Below are 20,159 nucleotides of genomic sequence, written 5' to 3'. Positions count from 1 at the left end.
GTTGTCCTATGTCCGAGTTTTTGAATGTCTGTGAATCATTTCCTCGTCCAAATGATCCAACGTCAATGCTGACAAATCGACATTCAGCATCCGCAATTGCAATCAGAACAATAGAAAAGTATTTTTTATAATTTAAGTACTCAGATCCACTTCCTGCAGGTTTTGGAATCTGAATATGTTTGCTGTCCACAGCCCCCACACAGTTAGGAAAATTACAAACTTCATAGAATTTTGCTGCATTTTTCATCCAGAGTTCAGCTGTGGGTTGGGGGAGGAAGTCAACATCACACAATGCACGGCAGGTGTCTCCAACAATCCCAGAAATGGTGGACAGTCCAATTCGAAACTGAAAATGTAGAAATTTTAAAGTCTCTCCCGTAGCCAGGAATTTGCGGACCAGACACAGGCATAAATAAATCAGTACATGGCTTTTCTAACAATAATAGTAATGACAGGTATTTGTTGTTCAAAATTACATACCTTGTGGTCTCCAACAGACGTTCCTCAGCAGGAATTGCGGTACGAAGTTGGGTGTCCTGCCTGCTGATGTATCCTCGGAAATGTTGCAGCAAATCATCGAAGCTGTGTGGCGACATCCTAGTATAGTCCAAAAACTTTCCTGGGTTTTCACGATTCTCTGTGTACAATGAGTGGTAGACTCCAACTCTGTTGGAGTTCAACAATGGGGTGTTGCCAAAAGCGACGACGTCTTCTCTGTCTTTCTCTTCTCCTTTCTTCCTCACAAGACACAGCAAAAGCCAATTTCAAAGATAAATCCAGATTCATATTGAAGCTCTCCACGCTCTCCATCTTGCAGCAGCATCCAGCATCCAAAGGAGTGAATTTCTGTCGTGCAGTGTCTGTATATATAGAAAACCCATAAGCCACGCCCATTGGGAAATACTGTAATGCATGCACATAAACAACGCAAACACAAGCAAAAACACATGCAATCGCAGCGTTTTTTGACATCATGCGTAAGAGCATGCGGATAAAAATGCTGTGGACACATGGGTTTGCAGGTGTGTTTGTGCATGCAGAGAATACGCTGCGGACACATACGCAAATGTGGACTTAGCCTTAGCCCTTTTTTATACCACTGACCCTTTTTTTGTTATATACCTGAGTCCCCTCAGGAAAAGGGACAGTCAGTATTATTAGGTGTTGGGGGCAGCTGCTTATGTTTGAGTCTCTATAAGTGGGATGGTGAAGGTACTTTTGCTGCTGTTTTCATATATTGCAATGGTGTTTAAGTTAATAATTAGACGTCATAAATTTTTATATATATTGTGATGCAGTGACCCCTGCTGCAGCTAGGGGGCACTGTATGTGCTCCTCAGGATACGCATGGAGGCATATCTGCAATGGTGACAATGAAGCAGTCTCCAGCATGATTGCAAATGGCCAGTATGTGTCGCAGAGGGAGTCTGCTCTGTAAGCCTGTAGTATTGTTGTTCTGGGACCTATAGTCCCACAAGTATTTGTATAGTTAAAAGGGAGGCTTGCAGGGTTAGTCGGAGAGCAGGGCGGGACTGGCTAACCACACACACCTCCCACCCAGGGGGTGGGGTTACAGGTTTATAATGTGACCATGGTGTGGTCACATGTTGGAGAGTGTTTGGATCTGCATGGTCCATGTACAAGGTCCTGGAAAAGCCTATGTGTTGGGAGTGCTATCTCCCTGAAGAGCACATGGTGAGGCTTTGGGACCTGGTGGCCTGTGTGTTGGATGGTCCCAAGTGGGGACGGACGTCCTGAAGAGCACGCTGAAAGGCCGAATGTGCAGAGTCTATGAAGGCATTGCATTGGGGAGCTACTGACCTTCGTAGGGTCTGGACTGTCGGGAGTGCCCTAGTCGCAAGGACAGTGATCCCCATAAGGCAACTCCCCAGGAGAGAGGACTGACGGGAGGTCAGTGTGGGGAGCAGGAGCTCCAGAAAGGTAACACCCGGGAAGGGGGCTATTATAACCGCAGGGAAGTATCTGCCAGGGGAACAGACTGTTGGTGCTTGTGTTCCATGGACATTGATGAACTGTTGGGCGTACGGTCACCCATGGTAACTGGTAGAAGTGAGAAGTCCGACGTTTTTAGTGACTATGAGTTGAAGCCGTATAAAATGTATATAATGAACTGTGCATGACCTGGTTTATGCTGCATAAAATAAACCGGATAGACTATTTAAGTGGAAACTTGTGCTTGTGTGACTGAATACCATGCTATAAGTGAGTGTCCCCAACACATACGGTAAGCGCTATCTCACATATGATGCTAGACTGCGGGCAACGGTCCACAAAGCACGTGTGGAGGTGATTGCTGTAACTCAGGAGGGTTACGAAGTTTGCTGTGGATCAGTGGGTCCACGAAGCTTGCAAGTGTCTGGCTGTAACTCGGCGGGGTTACGAAGAGTGCTGTGGATCGTCGAGTCCACGAAGTCTGTGGTGCAGAGCCTTGTGGCGGGGAGCTGCAGTTGAAGCAAGAGGTTCTGCAGCAGCAGAGCTGCAGTGGCAGCAGCAGCGGCTTGTGATCGGCAGTCGGAGGTGCCAGTGGTTTGTGACTGCAGCAGGAGCTGTGGCAGTGCCTGCAGGAGCTGGTGAGGTGTCATAAAATCATTGGTGGTCCAGGTCGTACAAACTCTTAAAGGGCCAGTGCAAGCCCAGAGACATTTTGGCATACTGTGCGAACTTGGGCCTGAGAGTACCGTGGGAAGTCCACAGGGTGTACCCCAGGGAAGGAGTGGTGTCCCTAAAAGGGGTGGTATCCCTAAAAGTGGGTGGTAACCTGAATAGGGATAGTTGCCCAAAAGGGGTGGAGTCCCAAAAGGGGCGGTAACCCAAACAGGGATAGTTGCCCAAAAAGGGTGGAGTCCCAAAAGGGGTGGTAACCCAAACAGGGATAATAGCCCAAAAGGGGGCGGAGTCCCAAAAAGGGGCGGTGGCCCAAAAAGGGGTGGCGGTGAATGTGCCGGGAACAGCGAAGTTCCTGCTATGCAGGCCCATGCTATATGTGGATAGTTCGGTCAGTGAACTGGCACTACAGTGCCCCTTCCGGCTGCATGGGGAACGGGGTCGAGAGTGAATCACTCTGGTGGGGACGTTAAAGGACGTTTGACAGCCTACCTCTACATTGACGCGACTGAGGGATCCACATACCACGAAGTGACGGTAGCCCTGGACTAACTGTATACTATGGTAATAGATCAGGACTTGGAAGCCTTGTGGGATTGGTGGATAAAAGGGAAAGTCTCTGTAGAGATAATGTGTATAGGAGGTAGTAATGTACAGAATGCGCCCCCTAGAGTTGACAGTCCTAAGGTAGGCATGACAAAGGAAAATGGTGGACAGGTCCAACTTAGTGACACAACGGTGGCAGTAATACCTCCCAAAACCGATGGATAGGACATACGGATGACCAGAGGAAAGGATGCGTCTGCCTAGCTTACTGACCTGAGGTCCCCTGAAGTGTGCAACAGTATGGCTGATGCTGATGTGGTAGTTAAAAAGAGCGGAGCAGACACCCGGTTAGAGAGTGACTTGAGGGTTCACCACACTGTGGGGTATGACACAGACTCCGGGGGTGACTGTGACTCTGAGAATGTAAGGGAGTACAGAAAAGAAGAGCCCCACAAGGAAGGCAAGTCCTCGCATCGCCGGAGGAACAAGGGCCACAAAGAAATTGTTCAAGTGACTCCGGCTGATATTAGAAGGTCGTGTATTTCTACCTCCCATGTGAGTTGTCTTTCAGACGCTGAAGAGATCGGGAAGGAAGGTGATGTGTCGTTGCCCGTAGCAACCGCTAGGTTGGAGTTGGATGAACGGTCAGTTGGTGGTGCTGATCTAAAGGAAAACCTGGAGAGCGCTGATGGAGCGCGAATCCACGACAGTCACAGAGAACAGTCTTGTCATAGGCCCGAAACTGTGGAGACAGGAAAAGGTGAGATGACCCAATAGAGGTCCGAAGATGCCAATACTGAGTCCCAGGTGAAGACCGAGGGTGCAGGGGTGGAAGGACCAAAGGAGTAGGTCCTGAAGCAAATACCTCCTCAAGTGATGGAAGCTCAACCAATCCAGAGGTTGGAGGAAGTGACTTAAGGAGGATCCAGGACACAACAGAAGCCTGTATGAAGCAAGAGGAGCTTCGGAGACAGGCTGCTGAGTGCCGAGTGGGTGCCTTGGAGAAAGAGGCGTCTGAGGTCAGAGGTCACTTGTCAATGTGGCAACCATGACCAAGGCCCTAAGGGAAGATGTGGAAGTGCTCAGAGAAGCATTAAGAGGTCCTCTACAAGAGAAAAAGGTGGTAGTCGCAGACTTACCGCAGCAGTGCCAGAGTGGTAACGAGGTGAAGCTGCCAATGCCCATCTTGGCCAGGGGTCTGGAAGAGTGTAAAGCGAAGAAAGAGTTGGGGCTAAAGGCAGAACAAGACAGTCACCCGGTCGTGGCAGATGTCTTGATGGAAATGTCCGAAGTGTCGTGAATTAGCGCACGCTCATGCAGTATAAGGGTGCCGTCACACTAGCAGTATTTGGTCAGTATTTTATATCAGTATCTGTAAGCCAAAACCAGGAGTGGAACAATTAGAGGAAAAGTATAAAAGAAACATATGCACCACTTCTGCATTTATCACCCACTCCTGGTTTTGGCTTACAAATACTGATGTAAAATACTGACCAAATACTGCTAGTGTTATGGCAGCCTAACAAGTGCAGTGAAACTGAAATTTTTGAGTGCAAGGAAAAATGTGGGAAACTAGGAAACCCCTAGGGACCTGAATAAAGAGAATATTATATTATTAGAATATTAACATTTCTAATCACCTTTAACATAATTCTTTGTTTTCACTTTAAAAAAAGGGTTTTGTAAGTTTCCTTGAAAACGATAAAAAAAATTCTAATATTCTAGCAAACCACATTTTTATTTTTTTAAATGTATTTTGTATAAGTAGTAAAATACCAAAAATATAATTTTGGACTCTCCAGAGAATAGAATAAAGTTACAGTTTTATGACACAGTGAGTGTCACAAAAACAAAACATCATTGGCAGAACCTTTTGTTCTCATTTCTTCTCATAACCATACACCTGCCAAGTGTCCTACAATGTGAACATTAATATGTCTTCTCCCTTGTGTAACTTCTGATGTTTAACAAGGTGTGATTTACGGTTAAAACATTTCCCACAATCTGAGCATGAAAATGGCTTCTCCCCTGTGTGCGTTCTCAGATGTTCAAGAAGAATGGCTTTATGGGTAAAACATTTCCCGCATTCAGAGCATGAAAACGGCTTCTCCCCTGTGTGACTTCTTAGATGTTCATTAAAATGTGATTTCTGACTAAAACACTTTTGACATTTAGGACATGAAAATGGCTTCTCCCCTGTGTGAACTCTCTGATGTATCTCAAGAGCTTCCTTACGCACATAGCATTTTCCACATGTCACACATGAAAATGGCTTCTCCCCTGTGTGGCTTTTCTGATGTCTCTCAAGATGACCTTTAGCCAAAAAGCATTTCCCACATTCGGAGCAAGAATACGGTTTCTCCCCTGTGTGAATTCCTAGATGGTTTATAAGATTTGACTTTTGCACAAATCCTTTTCCACATTCAGGACATGAATATGGCCTCTCCCCTGTGTGCCATCTCTGATGTTTAACAAGATCTGATTTACTGATGAAACTTTTGTCACATTCCGAGCACGAAAACGGCTTTTCCCCTGTGTGAGTTCTCAAATGTTCTATAATATTTGATCTGTGAGCAAAACACTTCCCACATTTAGTACATGAAAATGGCTTCTCCCCTGTGTGAATTCTCTGATGCCCAACAAGATCTGATTTCTGAGTAAAACATTTCCCACACTCTGAACATGAGAATGGCCTCTCCCCTGTATGAATTCTCTGATGTACAACAAGACTTGATTTCTGGGTAAAACACCTCCCGCATTCTGAACAAGAATATTGTCTTTCATGTTTGTGAAGGTTAGATTTCTTTTTTCCACATTCAGAACATGATAATATTTTATCAAGTGTTTTTTCAGTGCTACTTTTTCCAATCTGTGATTGATTATCTACTACTTCATCATAAGAACATGAATGGTGATTCTTATGGGACCTTTTCATCCAGTCTTCACCTGAAAAAAAAGAAGAAAAAATATTTAGTCATAATTAGTATTAGTAAAATTTCTAACGAGATTTAAGAAAATTCAGTCAGTCTCCGTAAACTGTCTGATTGTTGTCAGGGGGCAGCACGGTGGCGCAGTGGATAGCACAACAGCCTTGCAGCGCTGGAGTCCTGGGTTCAAGCCCCACTAAGGACAACATCTGCAAATCTGTATGTTTTCTCCGTGTTTGCACGGGTTTCCTCCCACATTCCAAAGACATACTGATAGGGAATTTAGATTGTGAGCCCCAACAGGGACAGCAACGATAATGTGTGCAAACTGTAAAGCGCTGCAGAATATGTTAGCGCTATATAAAAATTATTATTATTTATTAATAGATTCCAATTAATAACTGCTTCAGTCTTCATATCGCTATATAAATGGGCAAAACGTCTGTGCTGCTGGATGCCCTCAATAGGTTCTAGTTGGCATATAAGTACAAAAGGCAAGCTTATAGGCAACAGGTGAGTATGGCAGCAACATATCATATATTATATTTCCCATGTGGCTCTGCCACAGCCAAGTACCATCTAGTTCACACTCCCAACTCAGCTCTACTCTGCTGGATCAAGGTATCTGTCAGCTTACTTGTCTCAGCTACTCCTGGTGTGGTCAACACCGTCATCTCTGCTGCTGCATGTACCTGCCAGCTTACACGTCTCTGCTATTCCAAGGTGCTGTCTGCACTTTCCCAATGTAGAAGGGAAGAAGTGTAATGAACGGACTTGTTAGACCAATGGCTCTTATTACAGGACTGCATTGGTATCAGAGAGCTCTTTAAGACCAGCCATTCTGTCATTTTTTCGTAAAGGCATGGAAGGGCCTGAGGTTATACAACAAGGGGCAATGGTGCCTGACATTATTTACATGGTATGGGGCGACGTGGGATGCAAACGGGCAGGATTTATACCCCCATGGTCAATTGGAACTGAATGAAAAACCCAAATTCAATGATTAAGACATGTCCAATATTTTTCTCCATACAGTCTACATCCCCAGCCTGAAAAAATCTGATAATTTTCTCTGAGCCTTGTAGTAAAAGAACATCTTAATATCAGCTGACAACACACTGGATGAGGAATTCAATAAGATCAGCAGATTTTATGTCATGCACATTTCCTCCATTGGATATTAGGGAGGATATTTAGGCAAACATTGAGTTTATGAAAGGCTCTCTTACCATTCTCCGACATGGTTAAGGGTTTTTCGCATCCACTCATCATTCCACCATGACTTTCCTGCAAGGATCCCACGTAAGACATTAGAAATAAAATTCCAATATAGACAAATATGGTCTGTGCTACTCGCTGGTGTCAGCTCAATGAATTCCAGGGGATAAGCTTCAACAAGTTATAAATGTCATGGTGGTGCTCGATAACAAAGAGCAGCAATCTGAGATAATCCACATACTGAGCAGTTATGGTTCTCAACAAATGATGAAAACTTCTTTATATAATTGGATCCAGAGTACAAACTGGACTAGAACAAGGAGGACACGCAACACTCAGGCTATGGTCTTTGCATCTATAATCACTATCTCGAGGCATCTTGGCAGAGTGCTGCGTGTCCTCCTTGTATTTGTACTCTGGACTCAAGTAAATAAAGAAGTTTTCATCATTTGGTGAGAATCATAACTCCTCTGCACTGGGATTATTGAGAAAAAAAGAAAAACTGACACTAGTTTATGTCATACTAGCTGACGGTAAAAAACCACTAGAAGTCATCATGAGCCAATCTGACCTAAAAGAAGGATCTACTAAAATGACAGACAGAATTGACATTCACCCATGGCATTGGCAATTTCCATCTACACCACAGAATTATACGTTTATCCTCAGTGAATATCCATCCAAGTGGATGTCCAATCTGATGGTATCACAATCTTTTATCAAACCACATTTGAGCCGATACCGACCCCAAACAACTTGGTGCCTACACTCCACTACTGATTCAGACAGTTGTGAGAAAGATTCATTATATTAGTATATAGAGGATTTCCCTGATTGATCTACCTGATGATCCAGAGGTAAATTCTGCTTCTCCTCTGGACGATCCTGGGAATATAGAGGACTGGGACTTCTCTCTGGTGGATTTCTTGGACTGTACTCATCTACAGGAAATATACACAGTGACTGAATACATCGTCTACATGTGATGATCAGATGATGGGGAGTCTAGGTGACCTCAGACCCGGTCTCTCCTCTATAATCAGTACAGTCTCCTCTTACCCGGAGATGTGAGGGGCTGGTGATCGTCCATCATGATGTCCTTGTATAGATCCTTGTGTCCTTCTAAATACTCCCACTCCTCCATGGAGAAATAGACGGTGACATCCTGACACCTTATAGGAACCTGACACACAATGACCCGTCATTAGCAGACCCCTCCCCCGGCGTTATTATACAATGTCCCAGCATTCCCGGCAGCGCTCACCTCTCCGCTCAGCAGCTCAGTGATCCTGTGGGTCAGTTCTAGGATCTTCTGCTCATGTATCAGTGAATGAGGTGGAGGCTCGGTGATGTCACTCGGGGTCCTGCTCCGCCCTCCTGACACACGGGGGGTCACACACTCACCAGACGTCTTCACTACTGTGTGATCCTGTGTATGGGGAGACGCCGATCACTACATCTATTCTAAGGATCCTTCACCTTTCCCGTCATTTCCCTGCTTTACTCCTAGAGATCAGAGGGGTGTGAAGATCTCACCTCTCCAGTGATCCAGTAGATTATCTCCAGGGTGAGGTCTAATATCCGGGCAGCCATGTGGCTTCTGTCCTGCTCCATCCTCGGAGGGTCATCAATGAAAAGGGTCATTGTTTTTTCAAAGAAAACTTTAGCTGGATTGTACTCTAAATGGAACTGGAGAAATAAAAAGAAGGATTGAGAGTGAAGTTCAGGAAGTATTTCTTCTTCTACAGTCTACAACACCTGAGTGTCCGCCTCCAGAAGGCGTAGATACCCGAAATTGATGCACGGCAGAGCTCACGTTCGCTCTGTTGGCACCATTATAGTCTATGGCCCCATTGGTACTGATGTCCGAATCCCATTTTACTGGGGTATAAGTCGTAAGCCCTGATGTAAGCCACTGAATGGGTTCCTAGACACTATGGTAATTGGTAAAATGAGTATAAGGATTTATTTTAACCTTTTGATGGCCCTTTACGGTTTTAACCACATTTTCCAAAATGTGCACGGAAGCGAATTACAACAAATCTGAATTTTAGTGAATGCGCACATTTTGTAAAATTCGAGTAGAATTCAGCTCCACTCAAATTTTTTTGCTCATGTTTATTGATATCTCTGCACAGACAATCTGTACTTCTCACAAATTGTCCTCCTTTCATCTCCTCTTTTCTGCTCCTCATCACTTTTAAAGTTTCTCCCGTGCTTCCCCTGTACTCTGGATTTCACCTCCTTACACAGTCAGAGTCTCCCTGACCTACCAAAATATCCTGATCTGTCTCTTATTCAGTGAAGCCTACAATAATCCTGCTGAAACTACACGGTCACATGAACAGCTCCTGTCCTCACCTGTGGATCGTCGGCCCTCTCAGACCGGGTCCTCTACCAGCCGTCACTCATTCCTTCATGGTGTTACATGTTAGTTTGGGCCTTCTGTACAGCACAATAGTAACTAATCTAATATATAATTGCCTAGAATACTACTTCCTGCAATTTGTGCCAACTTCCGTGGCTTTGTCCGGAGCTAATGTCCGGAGATAATGTCCGGAGCTAATGTCCGGAGCTAATGTCCGGAGCTAATGTCCGGAGCTAATGTCCGGAGATAAGTGACATCACCAGTGTCCTACACCCAGGCAGAGCACAGGGGCCCCAGGCAGCATATGGGGCCCCAGGCAGAGCACAGTGGCCCCAGGCAGAGCACAGGGGCCCCAGGCAGCATATGGGGCCCCAGGCAGAGCACAGTGGTCCCAGGCAGAGCACAGGGGCCCCAGGCAGCCTATGGGGCCCCAGGCAGAGCACAGTGGCCCCAGGCAGAGCACAGGGGCCCCAGGCAGCATATGGGGCCCCAGGCAGAGCACAGGGGCCCCAGGCAGCATATGGGGCCCCAGGCAGAGCACAGTGGCCCCAGGCAGAGCACAGTGGCCCCAGGCAGAACATGGGGCCCCAGGCAGAGCACAGGGGCCCCAGGCAGAGCACAGGGGCCCCAGGCAGCATATGGGGCCCCAGGCAGAGCACAGGGGCCCCAGGCAGCATATGGGGCCCCAGGCAGAGCACTGTTGCCCCAGGCAGCATATGGGGCCCCAGGCAGAGCACAGTGGCCCCAGGCAGAGCACAGGGGCCCCAGGCAGCATATGGGGCCCCAGGCAGAGCACAGTGGTCCCAGGCAGAGCACAGGGGCCCCAGGCAGCTTATGGGGCCCCAGGCAGAGCACAGTGGCCCCAGGCAGAACATGGGGCCCCAGGCAGAGCACAGTGGCCCCAGGCAGCATATGGGGCCCCAGGCAGAGCACAGGGGCCCCAGGCAGCATATGGGGCCCCAGGCAGAGCACAGTGGCCCCAGGCAGAGCACACACCAAATCGGAGGCCGAGGGGCCCCGCCAACCAAATCGGAGGCCGAGGGGCCCCACCAACCAAATCGGAGGCCAAGGAGCCCCGCCCACCAAATCGAAGGCCGAGCGGCCCCGCCCACCAAAGCGGAGGCCGAGGGGCCCGGCCCCGCCCACCAAAGCGGAGGCTGAGGGTCCCCGCCCACCAAATCGGAGGCCGAGGGTCCACACCATCCAAATCGGAGGCCGAGGGGCCCCGCCCACCAAATCAGAGGCCGACGGGCCCCACCCACCAAAGCGGAGGCCGAGGGTCCCCGCCCACCAAATCGGAGGCCGAGGGTCCCCGCCCACCAAATCGGAGGCCGAGGGTCCCCGCCCACCAAATCGGAGGCCGAGGGTCCCAGCCCACCAAATTGGAGGCCGAGGGGCCCCACCAACCAAATCGGAGGCCGAGGAGCCCCGCCCACCAAATCGAAGGTCGAGGGGCCCCGCCCACCACATCGGAGGCCGATGGGCCCCGCCCACCAAATCGGAGGCCGAGGGTCCCCGCCCACCAAATCGGAGGCCGAGAGTCCCCGCCCACCAAATCGGAGGATAAGGGGCCCCGCCAACCAAATCGGAGGCCGAGGGGCCCCGCCAACCAAATCGGAGGCCGAGGAGCCCCGCCCAACAAATCGAAGGCCGAGCGGCCCCGCCCACCAAAGCGGAGGCCGAGGGGCCCCGACCACCACATCGGAGGCCGAGGGGCCCCGCCCACCAAATCGGAGGCCGAGGGGCCCCGCCCACCAAATCGGAGGCCGAGGGTCCCCGCCCACCAAATCGGAGGCCGAGGGGCCCCACCAACCAAATCGGAGGCCGAGGGGCCCTGCCCACCAAATCGGAGGCCGAGGGTCCCTGCCCACCAAATCGGAGGCCGAGGGGCCCCGCCAACCAAATCGGAGGCCGAGGGGCCCCGCCCACCAAATCGGAGGCCGAGGGGCCCCGCCCACCAAATCGGAGGCCGAGGGTCCCCGCCCACCAAATCGGAGGATAAGGGGCCCCGCCCACCAAATCGGAGGCCGAGGGGCCCCACCAACCAAATCGGAGGCCGAGGAGCCCCGCCCACCAAATCGAAGGCCGAGCGGCCCCGCCCACCAAAGCGGAGGCAGAGGGACCCCGCCCACCAAATCGGAGGCTGTGGGGCCCCGCCAACCAAAGCGGAGGCCGAGGGAGGGTCCCCGCCCACCAAATCGGAGGCAGAGGGACCCCGCCCACCAAATCGGAGGCCGTGGGGCCCCGCCCACCAAAGCGGAGGCCGAGGGTCCCCGCCCACCAAATCGGAGGTCGAGGGTCCCCGCCCACCAAATCGGAGACCGAGGGTCCCCGCCCACCAAATCGGAGGCCGGTCCCCGCCCACCAAATCGGAGGCCGAGGGTCCCCGCCAACCAAATCGGAGGCCGAGGGGCCCCGCCAACCAAATCGGAGGCCGAGGGGCCCCGCCCACCAAATCGAAGGCCGAGAAGCCCCGCCCACCAAATCGAAGGCCGAGCGGCCCCGCCCACCAAAGCGGAGGCCGAGGGGCCACACCCACCACATCGGAGGCCGAGGGGCCCCGCCCACCAAATCGGAGGCCGAGGGTCCCCACCCACCAAATCGGAGGCCGAGGGTCCCCGCCCACCAAATTGGAGGCCGAGGGTCCCCGCCCACCAAATTGGAGGCCGAGGGTCCCCACCCACCAAATCGGAGGCCGAGGGTCCCCGCCCACCAAATCGGAGGACGAGGGGCCCCACCTGTGAAAATTTTACTGTGAAAATACCTGATGGGCACACAAGTATGCGCCAGTATGGGTACTAAGAGCTTTTCCACATAATAATGAAATATTTTAAAATGTCATAGAACATACCAATATACATAGTTATTGATACATATTATTTATTATTTACATTATTTAATTTTACATTATTGTTCTTAAGCAAAGAACCGTTGTTGTGGCATTTGCCACAACACGCAAAGTTGTTGTCTGATGTCTTTCATCACTCCCCTCATAAGCATGTTCATGGATCCTGTGTAACTGTACCTTAAATAACAAGAATTGTCAAGAGCTGGTGAGTGCAGCCATTTTTTGTTCTTTCTTACTATTATTTATTAATTGTATTATTCTTACATTTGAATAAATAAAGTATATATGGATTCTAGACTCCCGATTCTTTAGAATCGGGCTGCCATCTAGTAATAATAATAAACCCATAAATCCCTGCGGCCCGTAGTCCTATAACCGTTATATACTGCACATTACACAGGAGCCTCAGTGCCGCAGACCCCGGGGTATCGGTCACTGCTTCCCATCCTCCCCGGACTGTGAGCGGACAGGAGGGCGAGGAGGAAGCACAAATATACCGGTGCTGCAGTCACTGCTTCTTCTCCAATCTCCGGGGAGGTTTTCTGGGATGTTTCCTAGTATTGTGATGATGATGATTTGTCACTTCCATTCTCCTCAGTCCTGAAGCAGCATTTCCTGACCACTGTAAAGTACAACTCCCATGGAAGGGGTAGGTTTAGGCTGCAGACTTCCTGTCCCTGTAGTGAGCGCCGCCATCTTGTTGGTGGAGTCTCCTAGTTCCCAGGACTCGCAGTATTATACATGGTGGCAGCAGGAATACTCCGCTATATAGAGATATCCATGAAACGGGAGAGATCTTTCATCTGGTAGCTCATTTGTTCGAGGGAGAAGTTTATATTGTTGACATCTGAAGCTATGGACAGAGAACACAAATGGTGTCCTTGTGAGGTTTGGTAGACTCATTGATGTTCATATAGATGCCACATGGATGCCTACAGAGTAAATTAAGGTCTATAGGCTTAGGTAGAAAATAGTGATGAGCGAGGGTGCTCAGATAAGGTGTCGCAGCTCTCAAACAGCCACAAGACATGCAGGCGCAGAGACTCAATCATATTTTTCAAGCACGCCATAGACACTCGGTTAGCACACGAGCATGCTTGGATAACACCTTATCTCATCCCGAGATTTGAATCTGAGCATGTGCCGCCCCCGGCCCGGCGGCCATGTTCCCGGAGAAAATGTTCCCGGAGGCCACCGCAACATGGCAGCAAAGGATGTGTGGGCCTCTGATCTTTGACGAAATTCCGGTGGAACCCCCCACGGAGCTCAGAGAGCCGCTGCCACTACACTGGAGCACAGCCCCTGCCCTGGAGCACAGCCCCCCTGCCCTAGCACAGCCCCCCTGCCCCAGCACAGCCCCCTGCCCAAGCACAGAGCTCCTGCCCCAGCACAGAGCCGCCACCCCTGCCCAAGCACAGAGCCGCCGCCACTGCACCAGCTTAGGATGGGATTTCCCGGAGGCCACCGCACTAGCCAGGACCATCCAACGACCCCTGTTACCACTCCTCCACCTGTGCCAATCCCTTCCCTGGTAAGCTGAATTTGGACTGTAAGACAGACCCCCATTTGACACATTTTTTTCCCTATTTTCCATCTGAAAATTAGGGGTGTGTCTTATGGTCTGATGCGTCTTATAGTGCGAAAAGTACAGTAGTTTTGAATTAGAGATTTACTGCCTTACAGTCCTTCTATGTAAAAAGTTTGAGCGAGGGCTGTCTGATGACTCTAAAAATTATGAGCAAGGGTCACATGATGACCCTGTTGATATTGCCACCCCACTGCCTCTTCCTGTCTGTTGTGTTGCTGTGGATCGCCCCCCTCCCCTCCTGCACTGCTGGCCTCATTCTGAATGGCACCCTCCCAGTTTGGGTCAGTGAGTTAATCGTCCATCGCTTTGTCTTCCACTTCCACACTCTGGTAATTCTGACTTGTTAAAGTCATGCTCCGGGATGGTCGGCTTTTCTTTTTGCTGAGCCACAAGTGACACACCTCTTTTCTATGGATGTTTGGGTTCAGCTATTCTGGCTGAAGTCTATCTAGCTTAACACAAGTGTTTTCATTTCTCTGCCTATCACCTTTTGGGTTCAGCTTTATATTCTGTACCCCTGCTAGTGTTCCCAGCTGCTAATAGATTCTTTTGGATGATCTGACATTCTATTGATGTTTAGAGCCAGTCTGTATGTTTCCAGAAAAGGGTTTTCAATTTTCTGTTTCTTTGCTATACCTTTCATATACAGTATCTTCTATTTATCTTTAGAAAGTAGGCTGTATATTTGTTAACAGTACTTGCTTTATTCTTTATTTGATATTTCAGTATTTACTTTACTCACTCTGGGATCTTTCCTTTGTTCAGCACACTTCTCCTCTTGTCGGTAATTCACACTCTACTCTGACCTCCAGTTCTTTAGGAGGAATGTGAAGCAATTTGACATACTTTTAGGCAGTTAGATGTGACTTGCCATCTCCTAGTATGTGGTTAAGGCTATCTCTGTACCTGCAGGCACCACTAGGGACTGCGGAGTCAGGATATCTAATCTGTTCAAGAACTGGCAGGGACAGTTGTGTTTTTTTTTTAGTGTTTAACCTATTATTCCTGAGTGACTTACTACACAGGTATAGCAGTTTACTTAACAATATCACTTGTTGACAACAGTGTCTCATCATCATCTACCTCTTTAGACCCTATTTGCCTTTAACCCAGTGTTGTCTTCCTATGAACGCGGCTGCCCAAAATATTTGGGAAGCCGCATCAGTATACACTATCTCCTCATGTCCCTCTTGAAACGTGTAGGGTGAGAGGCCAGAATCAATAAATAGAAATGTAAAGAGCTCCACAGAGTGTCCAAGTGTGGGATCACTTGTCTCCTGTGAATCGCAACGGTGGGAGGATCAGGGTGAGGATTATGTAGTCCAGACTCTTGGCTAGTAAAACTGGACCGTGTGGAAGACAGGGTAGTGCTAGAAAACATACTGGAAGCATTATCTGCTATCCAACCAACCACCTGTTCGCACTGTTCTAGCTTCAAGGGTAGTGTCCCGCCATGGGCGATAGCCTCCCTCAACACCGCAAAGGCTTTCAATTCAATGGAGTGGAAGTTTCTGCAACGTGTTCTTCTGAAATTTGGTTTCTCAGACAAATGTTGTAAGTGGATTGAATTACTTTATTATAAGCCTAGAGCTAATATTCTGGTTAATGGGTTGCTGTTGGATTATTTTGACTTGGGTAGGGGAACCAGACAGGGTTGCCCACTGTCCCCAATGTTATTTGCCCTTGCAATTGAGCCAGTTGCGCTTGCAATAAGACATGACCCTATGGTGGAAGGAATAAATATCAATTCTAGAGTGGATAAGGTGGGACTATATGCTGATGATCTAGTATTATTTCTGGAGAAAGTGCAGCAGTCGTTTCCAAGGGCAATCAAACTTATTAATTACTTTGGGGAACTATCAGGCCTTAAAATTAATTGGGGTAAGTCTGTGATTATGCAATTAATAGATAACATAACTGAACCCGTGCTATGTGGTTTGAAGGTGGTACAAAAATTTATATATTTGGGCATTGTTATCAATCAAAATCCAATTAGAGATCTTGGGGATAATATATACCCTTTGGAGGATCTGATAAAGATTAAGTTTGGGATATGGTCCCTACTTCCCTTGTCTGTTGCGGGCAGAATTGGATTAATTAAAATGATAATTCTTCCTAAATGCTTATATATGTTGGAACACACATCATTAAAGATTCCTAAAAGTTTCTTCAGGAAAATACATAGCATGATGGCAGTGTTTATATGGGGCCCGTCGAGACCTAAATTAAGTATTGGATCCCTGCAGAGGCCTAAAAATCAGGCTGGAAATACGGTCCCTGACTTATATTTGTATTATCTGGCTGGTCAGCTGCGCTATTTAAAGTACTGGGTAACTCAGGGTGAATGTAATAATGCAGAAAGCCATCTCGTACATTTCTTGGGTGGGTACACTCCGTGGGCAATCTTGGAGGGTTCATATAGACCACCCCAGGGGTTGTTATTTGCACATAACCTAGCAATACAGGTTTGGCAAGAAAGTAAATGTATTCTGAAATTTACTGATCAAATTGGGGAAGTTCAGATATGGGATAATCCCGAATTCCCACATCTTCTTGATTTACAGGATCCGGTTTTCTGGAAGCAAAATGGAGTAACATCACTCGCTCAGCTATTTGACAATGGAATTAATTCTGTTATCGTTTGAACAAATCCATGTCAGGTTCGGAATTCCCCATAAAGATTTTTACCGATATTTGCAACTAAGACGCCATAATGTACCAGTTCCCGTATCCTAGAATGAGAATATCCAAATACCCTCTGATAGGAATACTATCGACCCAGGGACCCACAGGAGTTATATCCTCCCTTTATACATTCTTGTTAAACTCTAAAATCGCATCCACTCAGCTTGCTGTGGAGAGTAAATGGAGACATTTAATTCCATCTATTACTGATGATCAATGGAGTGATATCCTAGAAGCACATACGTTGGTATCACCTGTTGCGAATGATAAATTAATACAGTTGTATATTCTTCACCAATCCTACATGACCCCAAGTAGACTACATAAATTTGGTAGAGGGGCGACTGATGTGGGGAATCCGGGGCTGACTTCTGGCCCCTCATTTGGAACTGTAGGATTATACGGAGATATTGGTGTGAGGTTGTAGATATATTGGAGCAGATAATGGGGATACCGATCGAATGTGGACCGGAATTGTGTATTCTAGGGGCCGCGGATGAAGAGATGTGAGCCCATCATGATAGAATATTTCTTCAGGAGGCTGTATTTTTGGCTAGGAAAGCGATAGTATTGAGGTGGATGGGAGGGAAATCTCCCAAGATTAATCAATGGAAGAAGCTTGTGAATGATATAATTCCTTATGAAAACATACTACACAGTAAGAGAGGATGTCCTCAGAAATTTCAGAAGATTTGGGAAAGGTGGTGTGACTGTCCGTTGACGCACCTGACCCCTGGCTCTATGGCCTCTTCAATCTCGCGATATAGTCCCCCCTGATGTGTAGACCTATTCTAGGTTGGGAATGTGATGATCTATGTGGGATTACTAACAAATGTCTATAATAACCTGACTTGATGAGAATTTAAAACACTTGTTGAAGACCCGTTGATTAGGAAGTGCAGTGCTTGATAAAATGTATTATACTGAATGTTATGTTTTGTTTGTTTGTTTTCTTATATATTTTATTATTGAAGGTATTCTGTCATATTTATGCCAATTTAATTTTGAGATGTGGATTACTTTGATGCTATGTTATGATATCATATGTTTGTTATCTTATATTGTGGAATCCTTCAATAAAACGAGTTTAAAAAAAAAAAAGAGGACTGATACCCCTCTCCTTTCTCCCCTTAATGTGTACAGTGTGTACTTTGTTTCTCCATCTCCACCTGGTCCACATGCAAAGCTTCCTCTTTAATTGTGAGCAGAAAGTGGTTGAGTAGACTCAGAAATAGGATTTTTATGCTAATTATAGCGTCATCACTAATCACCATCTTGGTTTATAACTCAAAGTTTTGGAGAACGTCACAGATGTCAGACATCCATGTGCATTCGTCAGTTGCTATGTGTGGAGGCTGACCGGAGAACCAACAGGCACGTTGTAGCTGGTATTCAACTATTGCCCTCTGCTGCTCACAAAGTCTTGTCAACATGTGTAATGTGATGTTCCAGGGCGTGATCACGTTGCACACCAGTCGGTTAGCTGGCATTTGCAAGAGCTGCTGCAGCACTGCCAGACTGGTGGCAGCTGTAGCTGACTTTCAGAAATGGGCCCACACGCAGTGTACCTTCACAAGTAGCTCAGGCAAGTCTGGGTAGGTATTCAGAAACCACTGAATCACTAAGTTGAGCACATGGCCCAGGCATGGTACTTGTGAGAGCTACCAAACTTTAGAGCTGCCACAAGGTTGCGGCCATTATCATACACGATTAATCCATGCCTAATTGTAGGTTCAGTGGTGAGAGCCATAGTTGTCTGGTTTGTTATACCTTTCCACAACTGTTCGGAGATGTGCTGTTTTTCACCTAAACAAATTAGTTTCAGAAGAGACTGTTGCCGGTTCACCAAGGCAGTGCTGCAGTGTTTCCAGGTTGCGACTGATAGTGACCACATGCTCCAAGATCAGAATGTTGCGATGGAAGATGAGGAAGAGAGGGTGTAAGAACTGGTGTAGAGGTGAAGGAAACCCTGATGGAACTAGGCGTCGGTAGCATGGTTGCCTTCCCAGGGTCTGACTCGGTCCCGGCATCGACAAGGCTCACCAAGTGTGCCGCTAGGCAAATGTAGCATCACTGGCCAGAAACACTTGTCCACATATCAGTCATTAGATGGACCTTTTCAGTAACTGCATTGGTCAGGGCTTGGCTGATGTTATGGGACACATGCTTGTCTAAGGCGGTGACAACACACTGGGAAAAATAGTGGAGGCTTGGGTCTGAGTTCTGAGGGATGACCACCACGAGATTGTGGAAAGCCTCAGTGTCCACAAGCCTAAGCGGCAACCTTTCCAGGCCAAGCAGTCTGGAAATGTGTTTGTTTAGTGTATTTGGCCTGTGAGTGAGTGGCTGGGTAGTTCTCCTTGCTTTGCAAGGCCTAGGGTAGGGACAGCTGAATGCTGCACTGGCACAAAGAATGGAACATGGTTGCTGAAGGTGCTTGCGAATGTGCAACAACAGATGCAGGGGGGAGGCATCCACACCTGCGTCCTGGACAGGGAATTCGCAAGCACATAGTACAGGGCAAGAGGCAGAGGTGTCACCTACAGTCACTAATTATGGACCCAGGTGTTTGGCTCACCTAGTCGGGTACTATGATGACATATGCCTGAGCATGGTGGTGGTGGTCAGGCTGGTAGTGGTCAGGCCTCTACTGATCTTGGTATGGCACAGGTTGCAAATGATCATTCTTTTATGATCTCCACTTTCTTTTAAAAAGCGCCAGACTGGAGAACACCTAAGGGTACTTTCACACTAGCGTTTTTTGAAATCCGTCGCAATGCGTCGTTTTGCCGAAAAAACACATCCTGCAAAAGTGTTTGCAGGATGCGTTTTTTCCCCATAGCCTAATATTAGACGACGCATTGCGACGGATTTACACACGTCGCACCCGTCGTGCGACGGGTGCGTCGTGCAGTGGCGGACCGTCGGGACCAAAAAACGTTACATGTAACGTTTTTTGCTCCCGACGGTCCGCTTTTTCCGACCGCGCATGCGCGGCCGGAACTCCGCCCCCACCTCCATGCACTTCCCCGCACCTCACAATGGGGCAGCGGATGCGCTGGAAAAATGCATCCGCTGCCCCCGTTGTGCGGCGGAGACAGCGCTAGCCCGACGCTAGTGTGAAAGTAGCCTAACAGGCGCCTCTCGCTAAAAAATCTTTACAGGGTCATCCTACGGCCCTGGCTCCAAATTTTTAAAGGGTCATCTGTGGCCCTCACTCAAAATCTTTAGAGGGTAAAGAGGCAGCCCCCAATCAAAATCTTCAGAGGGTAAATCAGGTGGCCCTCGCTCCAAATCTTTTAGAGGGTTAAAAGGTGTCCCTTTCTCAAAATATTGAGAGGGTAAACAGGCAGC

General features: G+C 48.1%; 1 protein-coding gene across 2 annotated transcripts in view; it reads right to left on the bottom strand.

Annotated features, from left to right (window-relative positions):
• Positions 1-4,789: 4,789 nt before the first annotated feature.
• LOC143817459 (uncharacterized) overlaps positions 4,790-20,159 on the bottom strand; it is a 277,468-nt gene continuing 262,098 nt past the window's right edge. Inside the window, exons 2-7 of one of the 2 annotated variants that reach the window (XM_077298888.1) lie at positions 8,853-9,005; positions 8,581-8,745; positions 8,376-8,499; positions 8,160-8,257; positions 7,328-7,385; positions 4,807-6,117 (exon numbers count right to left, since the gene is read on the bottom strand). In XM_077298888.1, the coding sequence (XP_077155003.1) occupies positions 5,087-6,117; positions 7,328-7,385; positions 8,160-8,257; positions 8,376-8,499; positions 8,581-8,745; positions 8,853-8,960 (1,584 nt within the window). In that variant the 5' untranslated portion in view covers positions 8,961-9,005 and the 3' untranslated portion in view covers positions 4,807-5,086. Of the gene's footprint in view, positions 6,118-7,327; positions 7,386-8,159; positions 8,258-8,375; positions 8,500-8,580; positions 8,746-8,852; positions 9,006-20,159 lie in introns of both variants that reach the window. The other variant, XM_077298889.1, reaches the window with a different exon arrangement.

Source organism: Ranitomeya variabilis, chromosome 3 (assembly GCF_051348905.1).
Source record: "Ranitomeya variabilis isolate aRanVar5 chromosome 3, aRanVar5.hap1, whole genome shotgun sequence".
NCBI lineage: Eukaryota > Metazoa > Chordata > Amphibia > Anura > Dendrobatidae > Ranitomeya > Ranitomeya variabilis.
The sequence above is the reverse complement of the archived record's forward strand: the minus strand, read 5'-3'. Positions and strand labels throughout refer to the sequence as shown.